At 48.8% G+C, this 17,509-nt stretch overlaps 1 protein-coding gene across 5 annotated transcripts in view; it reads right to left on the reverse strand.

Moving 5' to 3' along the window:
• Nucleotides 1–17,509, reverse strand: part of ppfia2 (PTPRF interacting protein alpha 2) — a 63,453-nt gene that overhangs the window by 9,701 nt on the left and 36,243 nt on the right. For 4 of the 5 annotated variants that reach the window (XM_062559578.1, XM_037462095.2, XM_062559575.1 and 1 more), the window contains 16 exons: nt 15,408–15,509; nt 13,371–13,535; nt 13,165–13,239; nt 11,196–11,306; nt 9,013–9,234; nt 7,643–7,789; nt 6,464–6,598; nt 5,914–5,997; nt 5,333–5,464; nt 5,192–5,254; nt 4,976–5,067; nt 4,269–4,401; nt 3,901–4,118; nt 3,016–3,256; nt 284–313; nt 41–177 (listed from right to left, as the gene is read on the reverse strand). In XM_062559578.1, the coding sequence (XP_062415562.1) occupies nt 41–177; nt 284–313; nt 3,016–3,256; nt 3,901–4,118; nt 4,269–4,401; nt 4,976–5,067; nt 5,192–5,254; nt 5,333–5,464; nt 5,914–5,997; nt 6,464–6,598; nt 7,643–7,789; nt 9,013–9,234; nt 11,196–11,306; nt 13,165–13,239; nt 13,371–13,535; nt 15,408–15,509 (2,087 nt within the window). The remainder of the gene's footprint in view (nt 1–40; nt 178–283; nt 314–3,015; nt 3,257–3,900; nt 4,119–4,268; nt 4,402–4,975; nt 5,068–5,191; nt 5,255–5,332; nt 5,465–5,913; nt 5,998–6,463; nt 6,599–7,642; nt 7,790–9,012; nt 9,235–11,195; nt 11,307–13,164; nt 13,240–13,370; nt 13,536–15,407; nt 15,510–17,509) is intronic. The other variant, XM_062559576.1, reaches the window with a different exon arrangement.

Here is a 17,509-nt window from a genome sequence, read left to right on the forward strand (position 1 = left end):
ACGTGAGCGTGTCCCCTTTTCGAGGAGCCGGGGCGCCTACCTATCGCTGCTGTTGTTGTTGTGCGAGGAGGCGGGCAGCGTGTGCGTCATCCGCACGGTGCGCGGCGTCGCCGGGGGCGACGTCTCGCACTTGATGGTGGCCTTGTCCTCGCGGCCGTCCTCGTCCACCGCCGCTATCTGAGGGAGAAGAGGGGCAACAAAAAAAAGAGAGAAAAGGGACGTTGGACACCGACCCTCGGGGGAGGGCCCGCGGATCGCACATCTGTATCGTTGCACCGCGTACCTTTCTCCTGTGTTTCCTCAGGTCACTGGGCTGTGGGGCAGAGAAAAGGAAACGGTTAAAGCGGGAAAAAACACACATTCACACCACTGGATCGATGCGATCTGAGCCTCTATGTGAAGGACACATGTCTCATTCACACCACTGGATCGATGCGATCTGAGCCTCTATGTGAAGGACACATGTCTCCTTCACACCACTGGATCGATACGATCTGAGCCTCTATGTGAAGGACACATGTCTCCTTCACACCACTGGATCGATACGATCTGAGCCTCTATGTGAAGGACACATGTCTCCTTCACACCACTGGATCGATACGATCTGAGCCTCTGTGTGAAGGACACATGTCTCCTTCACACCACTGGATCGATACGATCTGAGCCTCTATGTGAAGGACACATGTCTCATTCACACCACTGGATCGATACGATCAGAGCGTCGATGTGAAGGACAGATGTCTCCTTCACACCACTGGATCGATACGATCTGAGCCTCTACGTTAAGGACACATGTCTCCTTCACACCACTAGATCAATACAATCTGAGCCTCTACGTGAAGGACACATGTCTCCTTCACACCACTAGATCAATACGATCTGAGCCTCTACGTGAAGGACACATGTCTCCTTCACACCACTAGATAGATACGATCTGAGCCTCTATGTGAAGGACACATGTCTCCTTCACACCACTGGATCGATACGATCAGAGCCTCGATGTGAAGGACACATGTCTCATTCACACCACTGGATCGATACGATCTGAGCCTCTATGTGAAGGACAGATGTCTCCTTCACACCACTAGATCAATACGATCTGAGCCTCTACGTGAAGGACACATGTCTCATTCACACCACTGGATCGATACGATCAGAGCCTCCATGTGAAGGACACATGTCTCCTTCACACCACTGGATCGATACGATCAGAGACACATGTCTCCTTCACACCACTGGATCGATACGATCAGAGCCTCGATGTGAAGGACACATGTCTCATTCACACCACTGGATCGATGCAATCTGAGCCTCTATGTGAAGGACAGATGTCTCCTTCACACCACTAGATCAATACGATCTGAGCCTCTACGTGAAGGACACATGTCTCCTTCACACCACTAGATCGATACGATCTGAGCCTCCATGTGAAGGACACATGTCTCCTTCACACCACTGGATCGATACGATCAGAGCCTCGATGTGAAGGACACATGTCTCATTCACACCACTGGATCGATGCAATCTGAGCCTCTATGTGAAGGACAGATGTCTCCTTCACACCACTAGATCAATACGATCTGAGCCTCTACGTGAAGGACACATGTCTCCTTCACACCACTAGATCGATACGATCTGAGCCTCCATGTGAAGGACACATGTCTCCTTCACACCACTGGATCGATACGATCTGAGCCTCTATGTGAAGGACACATGTCTCCTTCACACCACTGGATCGATACGATCTGAGCCTCTATGTGAAGGACACATGTCTCATTCACACCACTGGATCGATGCAATCAGAGCCTCTATGTGAAGGACACATGTCTCATTCACACCACTGGATCGATACGATCAGAGCCTCTATGTGAAGGACACATGTCTCATTCACACCACTAGATCGATGCAATCAGAGCCTCTATGTGAAGGACACATGTCTCATTCACACCACTGGATCGATACGATCTGAGCCTCTATGTGAAGGACACATGTCTCATTCACACCACTGGATCGATGCAATCTGAGCCTCTATGTGAAGGACAGATGTCTCCTTCACACCACTAGATCGATGCAATCTGAGCCTCTATGTGAAGGACACATGTCTCATTCACACCACTGGATCGATACGATCTGAGCCTCTATGTGAAGGACACATGTCTCATTCACACCACTGGATCGATGCAATCAGAGCCTCTATGTGAAGGACACATGTCTCATTCACACCACTGGATCGATACGATCAGAGCCTCTATGTGAAGGACACATGTCTCATTCACACCACTAGATCGATGCAATCAGAGCCTCTATGTGAAGGACACATGTCTCATTCACACCACTGGATCGATACGATCTGAGCCTCTATGTGAAGGACACATGTCTCATTCACACCATGCAATCTGAGCCTCTATGTGAAGGACACATGTCTCATTCACACCACTAGATCGATGCAATCTGAGCCTCTATGTGAAGGACACATGTCTCATTCACACCACTGGATCGATGCAATCTGAGCCTCTATGTGAAGGACAGATGTCTCCTTCACACCACTAGATCGATGCAATCTGAGCCTCTATGTGAAGGACACATGTCTCATTCACACCACTGGATCGATACGATCTGAGCCTCTATGTGAAGGACACATGTCTCTTGTTCTGGGGATTATTTGCACGTTGATGCATAAGCTGCTGTGGACATCCGGCGGGACATTCATTTCTTTGCAAGATCTCTGAAATTAAATCTTAAATTCCTGGAGCTAGAAACACTGACTTTAACTAAAAATGAAATAAAATGCTGCTGTGTGATGGGAGGACGTCTAATCCCTTTTGGCCTGAATCAAAATCATAGAAACAATCATAGTAAAACACGACACATTTCACACACCACTTACCCAAATGAAATAATACATATTGTTACCAAAACCAGCTTCCAGAGACATCTATCTGAGCATCTAATTTGCTTTGGGGGAGGGGTCTTCTACTACTACTTCTCCTTCTTCTTCTCCTACTACCAACTCACCAGTGTCATGACCCCCATGCGCTCCATATCGCGGGCCGGGCTCCGGGGATCCAGTTTGGGGGTGGAGTGCCCGCTGGGCGGGGAGGAGGAGGCCAAGGAGGAGGCGGTGGCCGAGGCGGTGATGGAGGCTCCGTGGTGGTGCATCCGGGCCAGGTTGAGGCCCTCGAGGCTGACGCTGGCCACGCGGTTCTCGATCTCCTCGGCGCGCAGCTCCGTCGACTCCTTCTCCTCCTGGATCAGCCTTGTGGGGAGCGGAGAAGGTCAGCGGTAAGCGGGTTTTCCTTCGAGTCTTTTCAAGGTGTCAGCGATCGGTTCCAGCTCGACGGGAAAAGACGGACTCGTTTCATCGGCGTCGTTTCATTCCCTCCGACAGAGTTCAGTCGTATCTTTGCCTTAAAATCCCACTAAATACCCAGAGCACAAGGCCCAACTAATCAGAGGCCAAAGCGAGTCGGATCACAAAAATTCGAATGAGCCGACAGCTCTTTGCATTCATGATCTCTATCATCAGCTCTCAAGCGAACGCTCCCTGAAAGTGACCAAAAAGCCACACAAAGAACCCTTGAAACTAGGAACACAGTAGAGCGGCTCCCCGGGGGGGGGGGAGGGGGTTACGAGTACTTATCAGCGCCGGATGGTTAACAAGCGAGACGCAGGTCCCGTTTCCTGCAACACTGAAAAGAGAACAGGGCTCGGCTCGTAGGCAGGAAGTGACTGAATACTGGCACCGAGTAGTAGGATGACAACTAAATCCCGATGTGGTTTATTAAGCACTTTGAGATATTTTCTGAATGTAGAACACACTGATAAAGAGGGGGAATGTTCTGGATTACTAAAAAAAAAAAGCAACGCGAGCTACACGGTAAAAGGCCTTTCGACGGGTACCGGATCTCCTTGTTGATGGCGTCCAGCTGCTCCTGCAGCATCATGGCCAGGGTCTGAGCGTCCGAGTGGCCGCCGGGCGACAGCAGGTCCATGGAGCTGAACAACGTCTCCCTGTCGTCGTCGTCGATGTCGGACATCTCCGTGTCGCTCTCGAAGTGGTGTCCTCCCAGGACGCCGAGCTGCTGCGAGCGCCACTCGTGCTCCCCCAGCGACTTGGCCTGCGCGTTATGGGAACCTCAGGTTTAACACGTTTGAAAACATCTGGATGAATTAGAGTCGGCCAATTCAAATAACCACTCAATCACTCAGTCACTTGAGTAAACACAAATATTTTATATAGATATATAATTATATCTATATAAAATCACCTTGGTTTCACGCAGACCCATTCGACCTCTCCTCGGTCGCCGGATGACCTTGGCCGAGCGGTAGTGGTCCGACTGGGTTTCGGCCAGAGACCCCAGCGAGAATCGGAGCTCGGCCGACGTGTCCAGGTGAGACCTGAGGAAGGATTCTTTGTGAGCGATGTTATGCACTGACATAGCGATGCCGCATGTGGGCGGGCCTTTACATGCGCACGAGGAAAATGCATTTTACTCTACATTCAAAAGATCAGACGCAAAATGATGTGGTTGACGGGAAAGCCGACGGTAAACCAATCAAATCTTGCGTTCGGGTACCTCCAGCGCCACAATGGCGTGGTGTTATGTGTACTTCTTGAAGGACCAGCGTCCATTATGCATGCCTCTGTGGCTGAAAATTGTTTGGAGGAGATTAAGGCTGCTACACTCAACACATCAGAGCTGTAATGTCAGAACGTCACGCAGCATGAAAAGGAAGCCAGAAAAACCAATAAACAAGTAATAGAGACGCTTTCTTTGCTGCAGCCATGTGAAGAAGGTAAAAAACCTAAAGCATCTGTGTCCTTCGCTTCTTGAGTCTGAACCCAAAAACATTTGGTTGACAGATACTAATCCACCTAAAACCAATTGACTGGATACGGTTCATGACAAAAGGTTCAAAGTTCAGTTGAGACACACACACACACACACACACACACACACACACACCGTACCGGGACAGGGTGGGTTCTGTGAGGGATCCTGCCCTCAATCTGAATTGGTCCAGCTCGGATCTCAGTTTGTCGATCTCCTCTGCCAGATGTGTCTGGAAGAAAACACAATTTGACAAGATGTTGACAGGTGTGTGAACCCCCCCCCTCCCCCTCCCCCTGCAGGTAAGAGTAGGCGATTACAGGAATAAACGCGGCCATCACATTCTCGCCACCTACTTTTTCATGTATCGAATCTTCGTACTGCTTTCTGTAGCCTTCGGAGTCTTGGATCAACACATTCTGCAAAGGAGAGGATAGAAGGAGTCAGAGGAGGAGGAGCTCCGTGGCCTGCAGGCGCTCCTCGGAAGCAGCCCCCACCTTCTCCTCCAGAGCCGCCATCCTCTCCTTCAGGTGCAGCTGCAGCCGCTCGTTGGACTCCGTGAGGAGTCGGTCCACCGTGTCCGAGAGGCGCTTGTTGTGCTCCTCGTTCATCTTTTCCCTCTGTCGAGCCTGGGGGGGAGGGGGGGGGGGGGGCATAATAAGGTATATGATTGCTTTTGTTTTGATTGAATCGTCTTTTTTTAACTCAATACTAAAGTCTCTCGTGGCTGGTTAATAATGGTACAAAGAAAGGGAGGACAGTCTCGTCTTTGGATGGATTTTGCAAATATAAAAACTCAAGTCAAAGTTTTGAAATGATGATCCAACTTTTGCAATTCAAGGTCAAACCAGGTCAGCACCCTGCTGGCTACACACGTCTAACCTTCCTCAGGATGCAACTAACGCTTCATACGCTTTTTCTCTCCTAAACCGGGGATCTACTCATTCTACTCGACACATTGATTTGGTCTACTGCCGATGAATCGGACAATGTGTCATCGCCTCAAGCTGCTCGTGCAGGAGCGGGGCGCCGCGTCAGCGGGCCGCCGCCTGGCACCACGACCTCCGCGGTGACTCACCCGCAGCAGCTCCTGGTTCTTCTCCTCCAGCTGGCATTCCAAGTGCCTCATTCGCTCCTCGATGCTCCCGTGGCGCTCCTCCGCCTACAGATGGGCCGCATTGCGTACGGGGACAGGAAGCAAACAAAAAAAATGAAAGAAGTAGGGGGTGGGGGGGGTAGCAATGACGGCCGCGTTTGAAAGCCTTTGAAGGGGCGAAACAAAAGAGAAGCGGCGGCGCGAGGCCCGGAGCCTCTACCAGAAGAAAAAAAAAAAAAATCAAAGAGGGGCGTCTATCGCTTCGAGGCGGAACGGGGAGGGATGGAGAAGGAGTAATGTTAAAGGACAGAATGAAAGAGGAGGAGGAGGAGGAGGAGGAGCATCCCAGGAAACACAGACAGGATGAGTGAATGAAATCTACACTCTGCAGTCGATGGCTGCCTCCATAAGAACAAATAGTTCCACGTCGTGGGGAGTTTGGTATAGAAAACAGCATCTGGACCACCAGGGGACGTCTGCAGGGGAGGGGTGGTGTGTGTGTGTGTGTGGGGGGGGGGACGCGTGTTGATACCTTGGTGAGCGCCGCGATCCTCTGGGCCAGTTCAGCCTCCACCTCCGGAAGCGTCTCCGCTTTCCTCATGGTCTGCTGCAGCTTCTGCTCGGCGAGCTCCAGCCTCTCCTGCAGCTGCCTGTTCTTCTCCTCCATCTGTGCCACCACAAACATTCGAGAGAAACATCCAGGCCTGCTCAGAGGACACTTCTGTGACAGTTAACCTGTGAATGTTAACACATGTCCCGGATCGGAGGTCTGGCTGCTGAAAGCTCTGGCAGCGCAGAGTAGACACATCTTTTACGGCACCAATCAAACCGCCACCGGGCGACTTTTGATTCCCTTTGGTTTCGGGGCTGTCTCGGACGCCGTTGCCGCTCGGCGACAGATGCTCGTTTCTCACACCCGACGGTGTGTGAGATGACGCCCCCCCGAACGACTCATCCCGGGGTCCAGCTTCTGGCACCACAACAAGTGTTTGTGTGCGGCAGCGGGAGCTTAAACCCGCGGGCTTTGCTGGGTATTTCTGTGGGTACCCTGAGGACATTCGTTGTGCAAGTTGAGGGCTCTCGAACTCAACTCGGTGCTCAGATTTTGTTGCGCACACAGAGAAAAAGAGCCCTTGAATTTTGGTAATTCTAATGTCAGTCAGCAGCTAGTTAGCTTAGCTTAGCATAAATCCCCTCGAGGCCTGAGCAACTCTCTCCACGGCGAAGCCAAAGGATGCTTGTGTGTCTCGTGGCGTCAGGATTACTTCCGCTCATGTTAGTGTGACCTTCTGTCCAGCCCTCCGGAGGTCAGCCCCGCGCACAGGAGGAACATGTCACTCAATCTTCTACGGGCCCGAGCGATTTTCCCTAATTGACTGCGAAGAATCATCCAAAGGAGACTACGTTTGCACATCATGGCTCCAGTCGTGTTGTACAGCGTTGCATACGTCACGAAGATGACACTCGGCTGGGTGCTTCTGGTCAAAGTAAACATTTAGGAAGAGTCATTCAGACCCCTTTTGTTCCGGTGGTAATTTACTATGACCTTATTTGGCTCTAAAGGCTTCGCTATCTGACGGGAAGCCTCCATCTGCAACCTTCAACTGTGGTCCGAGTCCTAAAAACCACTTCAAGCACCTGGACACTCGGAAGCAAAGCTCACACGTCCCCGATAAACCCCGTGGTTTAAACGCCGCCGCCACACACCCACCTGACGGAGGAACGCCTCCTTGTTGGCCAACTCGTTCTCCAGCTTGTCGTTGATGTCGTGCACCGAGGTGGACTCGCGCTGGGCGCTGAGGTAGCGCTTCTCCAGGGTCACGATCCGCTCCTCCATGTCCTCTTTCTGGCACATGGCCTGCAAGCAGACCCACATAGTCAGAGCAATCAGAGCACGGCGGAAAATATACATGGAGGGGAGGGGGGGGGCAATTTCTCCTTGCTTCATAAGTATTTATACCCTAAATGTCCAGAAGGCCTCACAAGTTTACAATCAAGCTCTTGTTATAAGATCAGCTCCATCAAAGACAGGACCAGGGTGCGAAGCGACCCGCGTCCCCAAACTTTATCCCCGAGAGCTCATTTCCCCGCAGATACAAACCTATGCAAACCCCGAAAAAAACCCCGACGGAGTGATCTGCTGCTGCCAGAGGAGGCCGAGCAGGGCGACGACGGAGCCGATAAATCCACGTTCTCCAGGGGCCACAATCACGGCCCGGCGTCGTTAGCAATCAATAAGCAATTTTTCAGCACGAGAGCTACGTGGCGGGGGGGGGGGGGGGGTTCTTATATTGCCATCCACGTCCACCTTAGCAGACTTATGCAGCATTGGCTCGTGATGGTGCTCCTTGATTGCCGTGAATCGGGCTCCGATTCCTCCGAGAAATCGCGTCGTTGAAGCTTTGAAGTGAGGTTAAAGAGACAAACGGAGGCAGCCGCACGGAGAGCTGCTTGTTTTTCTGTTATATTTTCAGGACTTGCTTGCGTGTGATTAATGTAAAGTCATGTTAATCCATGTTAGTGACATTCCTATGGTAATGCTTTATAATCTGCTTATAGCACTGATTCTAGTTACAAAGCAACCATGCATATTCATGCTGCTTTATGATAATGATCGTTTCATAATGAGGTTATAAATACTTGTTGTGGATTATGATTTTAATAGGAGTATTCCATTAGCATATTTTATAACACATTATGATGTGATTATGTTTGCTTTAAATAATAAATGCTAAAATACCCCAAAATAGACTATAAACAATGACGGCTTGTAGTAACTTTTAATCACATTATCATGCAGCATATTAGTGACTATATAGGATTCATGAATAAATGATTAACTACTACAGCGGCCGCGAATAGACGCTTTATAATCTCTTTTAGATTTTTGGGCCTTTAAATGGGCCGGCCTGTGTTTGTGTGTGTGTGTGTGAGAGAAATGCATAGTGATAAAGTGTGTGGAGTTTATGCTAATAGAAGCTTTTTATAACCACTGGAAGTCTCTGTCTCTGTTGCAACAGTCGGGTCCCTTTGCGCAACGTGTGTGTGTGTGTCCCAGTGTGTGAGTGTGTCCTCTGTAACCTCTTTGATGTCCCTCTGGTACTTGTTGTTCATCTCCTCCGACTTGATGAGGTCCTTCCGGGCCGTCTCCAGCTCCTGCTCCACCTCGGAGACCCGGGAGGAGAGGGACGACATGCGCTCCTTCATCTGGGCCAGCTCGTAGTTCTGCTTCTCCAGCAGGTCCTGCAGCTCCACCACCTGGCTCGCCTCGTCGGCCGACTCCAGGGAGCCGTTGGACAGACGCTGGGGGGTGGGGGGGGGGGGGGGGGGGGGTGGGGGGTGGCAGAGAGGTGGAAAAATTTGACTTAAAAATGCAAGAAAAATAGGAACATTACGGACCCAAATGTGTGATTTCCCCTTCCTGCGGTGTTCTAAAGTGGGTCTTGAGAAATCAGTGTCACTGCCACTTCAGATACCATTTGTCCTTTGGAGAGTTACACACATTAACACTCTAATAAATTCAAGTTCAGGAGCTCGAGGCTTCGCCCGCCCCCCCCCCACACACACACACACACACTTTCATTTCGGATGGCGAATCACTCCAAACTCCGTTTAGAAAATTGCTTTGACACTTGCATCAGTGATATGATTAGGCCTCACTGTCCCCGCATGAGGCAGATTAAAGAGGGTGGTTGGGGGGGGGGGGACCAGAGACAGAGGTAACATGGTCTAACGCATCAGAGGACGACTTTATTATCGCTGCTCGCGCCGTTGGTTTGATTCAAAGGCAGTAATTGTAAATCGGGCGCAAGTGAGGATGGAGGAAAAGAGCGATGTCTTTGCTCTCTTGTCCCCCCCCCCCCCTCGCTGCCCGTCCTCGGCCATCCGGCGAGGACGAACCTAATTGGGCCCCTGCGCCGCCCCCCCCTGCGATCAATGATTCACCCGAGCGTGCGAACACGGCGCACTAAATCACGCCGCTGATTGGAAGCCGCTCTCGGAAGAAGAAGAGAAGAAGAAGAAGAAGAAAAAAAGGTCCAACTTTAAGGATTCGGCTGTGCGTTGTTGTCCCACAGGACGTCCATCAAGCAGCCTTTATCGAGCTCGGGCACCTGTTTAAGGAGGTAAGGGCTTCTCACTCTTTTTATGAGCTCAGACAGTTTTGCATCTGCATTAGATACAGATACATTTTAATTAAAAAATAAAACGGTCTCTCGAAAAGATTATTATTATTATTTTTTTTGGCCTTGTGTACATTTTGCACATGTTGACCGCGCCAGAAATGTTGACTGAATGAAATGTAGAAATCATGTGTCAGGCTGCATTCGCTGGTTATCAGGCAGCTGCAGGTGGACAGGTTTGAGAGCTCGATGGCTCAATACGCACTCCCCCCCCCCCCTCCACCTGTCACATTAATGACGACCACAGGACACGAGAGAGTCAACGGGAGTGTGTTGTGCAGACAGGGATACGTCTTCTTTTTTTTTTTTTTTTTAGGCAGTTTGCAGATCAAGGTCGTCGATCCCTCCCCGCTCAGCCCCACCCAGCGGCCTCCGTCCTGCTTTGGAAATGCGGAGGCGTTCGTCTTCGTATGGACGATCACGAGGAGGCTGGTATGCATGCGGCGCATGTGCACGTGCACGTGCGTGCTGCATGGGGGGGGGGGAGGCTAAGGGCGCAGCGAGAGCTCTCACTTGACTGGGTGCAGCAGACCGAAACGCACGCCGGCTTAAAAACATTAATGTTAATAACGCCATATACAGTAAAACACCTCGAAAATATAAATAACAAAAATAACTCGAGTTATTAGTGAAATTCAAAGATGACAAATGGCAGCTTTCAAAAAACATAAAACCTCTGCGTCCACAGCAACAATTCATTTGAACAAGTCATGTCATGTTGCTTATAATATGTAACTGTATTAAATGTTATGTCAATGTTAATGTCAAGACTCATTTTCATCATATCTCTACTTCAAGAGACACCAAACAGACACATTATCTAGTTTCAAATATCATTTGCGTGTCCACAATTTTTAAATATGAAGCTCAAAACTGCATCGGCGGACTTCACTTGTTCATGAAATATCAAGTCTTTTCTTTTGCTTTTGTTATGTTAGATTCCGGTGCGTATACATTTTAGAAGCATTGCTTTTTTCACCTCATTGATGGTTTATTGTTTCTTGTGCTGCTTATGTTGACATCGACTACACGTTAGATAAGAGGACGGCAGCCCAGCTCCATTTAACTAGCAAAGAGGCTCACCTTGCCATGGACCTTCTGCTGAGCTTCACTGCCGTCCAGCATGTCCTCTCCTCCGTCCCCAGACGCCACCTTCCTCTGAATGTGAGCATTTTGTTCCCTTAAGGCCACGATCTGTAGGACGGAAACCAGGACACAGATTAGGAGGCAAGCAGTTGATTTCCAGGTTTGAAGAAAAACAAAAAAAAAAGACGTGACGTGTTTAAATTCGCAATATTGCATTTCCTTCCGTGTGGCTTTAGACGCAAGAAGAACATGTTGAAACCCTCAATGTTTGAAGGACTTAAATTACAGTTTGCCAAAGCAACACGATGCTGGAAATACACGACTGAGATCCTCACCACCTGATTCACCACCTGATTTTGGACATTTACAAAAAAAAAACATAAAAACTCGTCAGTCAGGGCTCATCAAAGTCCGTCCCCAAAACACGCGACGGATGTTTTAAACGAGCCGTAAACCCGTAAGTTCAACTCGGCGTCACTCATTTGAACGCAATTATTTGATCATTACAATTAACGTTTCCCACTCTGCAGCCGGCTTTAATCTCCCAATAACCCGGGGAAGCTCAAATCTGCACGTGGATCCTTTTGTTGCTCGTCTCGGCCTTTTTGCCTCGGATGCGTCGCAGCGCGACGCGGAGCGCGTTTGCGTTTCGATCGAGTTGACGATACAGTGGCAGGAAGGTCATCGTCTCTCAGGACAAATAAATCAGGATGTGGGGAGTGGGAGAAATTTGCATTTTAATAAGCAACCGATATTTAGTGGCAAGCGAAAAAAAAACACAACAAACAAGGAGCAGAGAGCTGCAGAAGCATCTCCGGCTCCGAAAGGACCAAAAAGGAGACTTTTGACGGACGCGGAATGAACGCGGCGGCGCCCGTTGTCTTCTTTTTGAAGCCCGACGCCACGTGGCGTCGAAGGCGGCAAACAGGAGAAGGACGAGGAGTGCATCGTGAGTTCCTCTTCTCGCTTCAGCACGTCGCCGTTGGGAGGAAGAGGACTGTGACGAAGGTCAGACTGGACAAATGTGAGAAGGAGTGAAGTGTGTGTGTGTGTGTGTGGGGGGGGGGGGGGTTCTTAAAGTATAACAGATTGATTTTGTCAAGGTGAGAGTCGGGGGGGGGGTCACGCGTGGTCGTGGTGCAATGCGATCAATCATAATGCAATAACTAAAAATGACTTGACAGCATGAGGTTTAAATAAAGTAAAGTTATTATTTGAAGTCTAGTATTTATTTCACTGAAGCAATTGACACCGTTTATGTTCATCTCTTTACATCATTTTGGAGGAATATGTGTATTCATTTACTTTGCTGTACACGTATTGCTGTTTATTTTATGGTGATTCACGTTTTGAAAGATGAGGAAATGGGTGCAACTTGGCAGCTGGCTCAGCTGGAGCGTCCTTTATTATTTCATCGGAACGTGTCCCGCTGTTGATTGATCGGCGTCTTATCGCCCGCCATGAATACACGTTTATTCTTGGGTGAACCACAACGCGGTCCGTTCCATAACAGCGAATTACAATCAGTGCGCGGCCACTTTAACACCTGTGACTGACCTGCCGAACGTGTCCGAGGTGAAGTGTGGACATTCCTTCTTTTTTTTTTTGTCAGCTCGGGAAACCGTTAACGAGGACGGAGCGACTTTATCCCAAAGGACTCGCGTGAGCTGCACCGAGTGCGCTCTCATCGACCCGCACGCCTGCTTCCCACCTGCCGTCTCTATTTCAGTCTGTTTTCACTCCCTCCCTCCATCACCCATTCCCTCCTCTCATTCTAGGCCCAGGTGTCGGACACGCTGCAAACTGGGGACCACGAACACCGGCATGTGTTGGATGTGTTTCCTGGATGTCACTTACTCACCATATTAAAGATATATATATATATATATATATATATATATATATATATATATATATATATATATATATATATATATATTTAACAACATTAATTATCAGCTCTTACCTCCTGATTGGCAGCTGTCAGCTCCTCCTCCAAGACGGACACCCTCTCCAGTGACACCCGAAGTCTTTCTCTTACCTGGAAATATGAATATACACACGAGTCACGAGTCTGCAGATGACGTTTAACTTTTAACCGGGCTGAACATCGAGCACTTTCTCCTTAAATGGTACATTATCTGAGTAGAGAAATACTGCCCGCCGACTCACCTTCTCATCCAGAGCTTTGTGGTGTTCGAACAGGGACTTGAGCGCTTTGAGGACCTCGACTTCGCTGGAGACCCCCGAGGGAGACTGAGCCTGCCGCTTGACCACCGTCATGCGGAGCGAGCGCTCGTGCCTGGACACCAGGCACTCCAGATGCTCCAGCAGCAGCTGGACAGAGACACCACAGAGACACTCCTCAGAGGAACAATGTGAGGTGAATGAGGGAAGGTTTCGCTGCACACCAGACCTGCGTTATCCCCCCCCCACCCCCCACCCCGCTAGTTTACTTGAGCACGTCTGCGAGCAGTGGAAGACCACAAGCATTAAACGCATTAACGCATTCTTGGTTTGGGCTCGCTCCTCGACCTTAAAATGATGAAACTATTTGAAAATGAACCCAAGTAGGTGCAGAAAAAACAGGTGTTTGTTCTAGATTACGTTTTTTTAATTGCTATAATTATTACCATGCATGGTTAATCGTGTATCGTGAGTTATTAGACTCACGGACATGTGTTTTTTTATTTTTTTTATGGCTTCTCAGAGCGAAAGATGCAAGTAACTGCAAACCTTCCAGCATGGATTAAAGCTAATCTGGGCCGCTAGGCGGACAGCACGTCCAATCAAATGCCGAGAGACGTGGTTCACGGGGACAGAGATGCAGAGCTGCACAACAACGGGGGGGGGGGGGGGGGGCACTGTTTGGTCTGTGGAGATAGAATGTTATTCATTAGTGCTCGAGATCAGCGCGCAGCATCATCTGCTTTCATTTCCTCTTTTGACTCGGAAAAAAAAACCCCAAAACACTGGTGCAGTTTTGGCGCTGATGCAGATCTCAGCACTTCATTGTCTCTCGAAAATTGTCCGAGGACATAATATTACATCCGAGACAAGGATCGATGACCTCTCGGTTCTTTCCCAGAAAAAAAAAAAAGAGAAGAAACTCAGTGGCTTCACTCCGGACTCATTTGTCCAAACATCTCTTGTGGAGCAGCTGGATTAAACGCACCACGTGGTCTCATTGTCTTCCCTTCATGCGTTACGCAACGAGCATGTTGTGAGATCTAATTATTTGAGAACGATCCGATTCTTGGAAACAGCGCCTGCAGTTTGCAGGAGGTTCATGTTACTGACAGAAGAAGTAAAAGAATCATCAACAAACAAACCGGCAACATGCACTTTAATACGTTTTTGTATCTGTTGCTCGTGGCTTTCTGTCACATCTTGTCCCTGCATGACTCCAGTCCGTGACTTAGCATTGTTTAGTTGTGCGTCTCTCTACTGCAGTCGCACGAGTCGTCGGCCCATTGTGCGCCCGCACATGCCTTCCAACATTTAACCGTGAACTTTATGAGCAGCGACGGAAGCAAGCTTGATTAAAAATGCCTGTTAATTGCCTGTGAGGAGATTCAAGGTGATAATGAAGTGAGAGGGAGAAAATGACTTTCTGTCTGTCCTCGTCTCCCCACTCGGTTTGTCTCGGGCGGCGTGTTGTGCGAAAATCTCGTGCCCCCCGGCCAGAGGCCGATGGAGCACGACTGAAACCCCCCCCTGCTCCTCTCTGAATCAGCTTTGGGGATGGAAAACAGAGTCTTATCTGTCAGCAGCAGAGTGTGCTTACCGTTGGGGAAACGGGCCTTCGGCTCTACAGAATCACCTCAGTATACGCTCCATGTCTTTAGTCCAAATATGTCAGGTCAATATGTATTAGAACGCAAAAAAATTTAGTTTAAAAAAAATAAAAATATGTAAGGTTAACAAATATCATGACAAAAAATTAGGTCAAAACATGTTTTTAAAAAAAGTTAAAAAAAATTCATGAAAGAAAATATAATACGGAAAAAAGTAAAAGAATATTAAAATTTAAAAAATGATAATAAAAAATAAAAAATAATTCCAAAATTTCAAAAAATAAAAAATAATATTAGGCTGATAAATATTTTGAAAAAAAAGTTTTAAAATTAACATATTGCCAGCACATCGGTGGCCCATTAAACGGCTTAAGGTGGTTTGAAAGATGGCGGGTCGACGCCGCCCCCTCACCCTGGTGTTGTTCCTCTCGGCCTTGAGCTCGGAGATCTCCTCCTCCTTCTCCAGCAGCTGCTCCCTGCAGGCGTTCAGCTCCTTGGTCAGCGCGGCGAACTCCTGAGCGACACCAAGGGAGGACGAGAGGGCACGACTCAGCAAAGAGAGGCACCGAGCAGAGCATTTCATCGTTGGAATACAAAGACACGGAGCTTTTGTTCATCTGCCGGTTTTCAATGCAGACAATCAACATGTTCAGGAAGCAATATATAAATAATGGATAAAGCAAGCAAGAGGACGCCATCATCGCGTCCTTATAGTCCACCAATGAGGGGTTGTATCAGTGGTCATATTTACATCTTTTACATCAAACATCTTTGTTTTGATAATAGCGGAATCACGCTATGAAACCGGAAATGTGAGACTCCCGAAAGGATGCAGTTAGCGGACCAATCACACCCTTCGGTTCTGACTCTGCTGCAGCTGGACGCAGAAAAAAGACCGAATTTGTTTTCCTTCACAAGGAGCTCTGAGCCTTCTCAGATCAGAGTTAAATTAAATCAATTCTTTTTACACCAGGCAGGTACAAAGGGATCAAACGGAGACGCATCCGTCTCAATGTGACTCTGGAGTGACGGCAGTGCTTGCGTTAGATTGTCGTCTTGGAACCGGTTGGACATGTGACACAACAAACCAGCGCGCTGTGTGCTGCAGAAATATCATCAAACATCACGACTTGGCCCGAGAGCGACTGAATGAATGAAAACACGCTCGACGTAGACTCCAAATCCCAATCACGATCCGTCTTCCTGAGCACACATCCCCATTCCATATTCTACATCGACCTGCCCTCCAGGAGACGAGGACAATAACTCGCAGACAGCTACAGTACGGCTTCTCACAGCAGCAAATCCTTTCAGACTTTTTTATAGATCAACAAACCCCACGGCGCACAAAGGACGAAAATCCCAGAGTTATCACCCGCTCGCTCTGTATCGGCAGCAAAGGCTTCCCGAAACATCAAGTGGATTTACTCGCGTCTTCGAGAAAAAAAAAGGCGGTCATAACGCCGCTGCTCCCCCCGGGGAGGAACGCTGTGATCCCCCCCCCCCCGCCCACAATCTCATAACCGAGTTAACGGTACGGAGCGCTCCATGGATCCAATGCAGCCGTCTTATGTGCGTGACATCTGAACAATAAACGACGACCGCGGAGGGCCGACGGCCACCTGATGGTGGAGCCGCTCCACCGGAGGTCCGCGAGCTGAAGGTCGAGTCTGTGAGGAGGAACGCGCTCAGTTAAACCATCCCAGGTCGCCGGAGGGAGGAAGATCAGGGTCAAGCGTTGCAAACCCAGCCGTTACCGTGGCAACAGGAGATAAGGAGAAGGAGAGTGTTGGCGTGGTAACCGAGTCACCTCTGCAGAGGGTTGACCTGGAAGGAAGGACAGTCACGGCGTGCGTTGTAAAGTCACGTTGCAAGAACAAGCGTTGGGTTTCTATTTTGTTTTTTTGTTTTATTGTGTTATATTTTGTTGTTGTTGTTGTTTTTTGGAAGCCACGCCCATTTGCAAACTAACTGATTATTCTGCTTTGTCTCTATTGTATGTCACCATATTTGTTAAATATCCACTGAGTACTTTTTTGTCTCTATACCAAAAAACTAAACCTAATGATCAGGAAACTCGTCTCATACAGACACACAATGCGTAATTGTCTCGAAGTGGTTCTTTTTTTGCAGTTGCGGTCAGGCGCAGAAAATCAGCTTAGAGCTCATAAATCCTCCTCCCATAGGAAGGCAGATAATCACAGTCACCTCCTCGAAAGAAAAAGCCCCCCCCCCCCTCCCTGAAAATCACATCATTTGCCTTAATGCTTGAGAGACACAGCTTCCCCGTCCTCAGCAACACTGTCACTGCCTCACAAACACATTTCCATACGGATAAACTGCGTCCTCAGCTACGTTCATCAGTTTTTAAGTCATTTTCTCACTGATTCCTGTCTACGGCTGACTTTGTAAGAGATGTACACTAAATGTTTACTGATGTAACACAAACATCCGACGCATCGACTACTGAATGATGACAAATATACTTTAAACCTTTACGGAACATCTTTGATT

Source organism: Pungitius pungitius, chromosome 2 (assembly GCF_949316345.1).
Source record: "Pungitius pungitius chromosome 2, fPunPun2.1, whole genome shotgun sequence".
Taxonomy (NCBI): domain Eukaryota; kingdom Metazoa; phylum Chordata; class Actinopteri; order Perciformes; family Gasterosteidae; genus Pungitius; species Pungitius pungitius.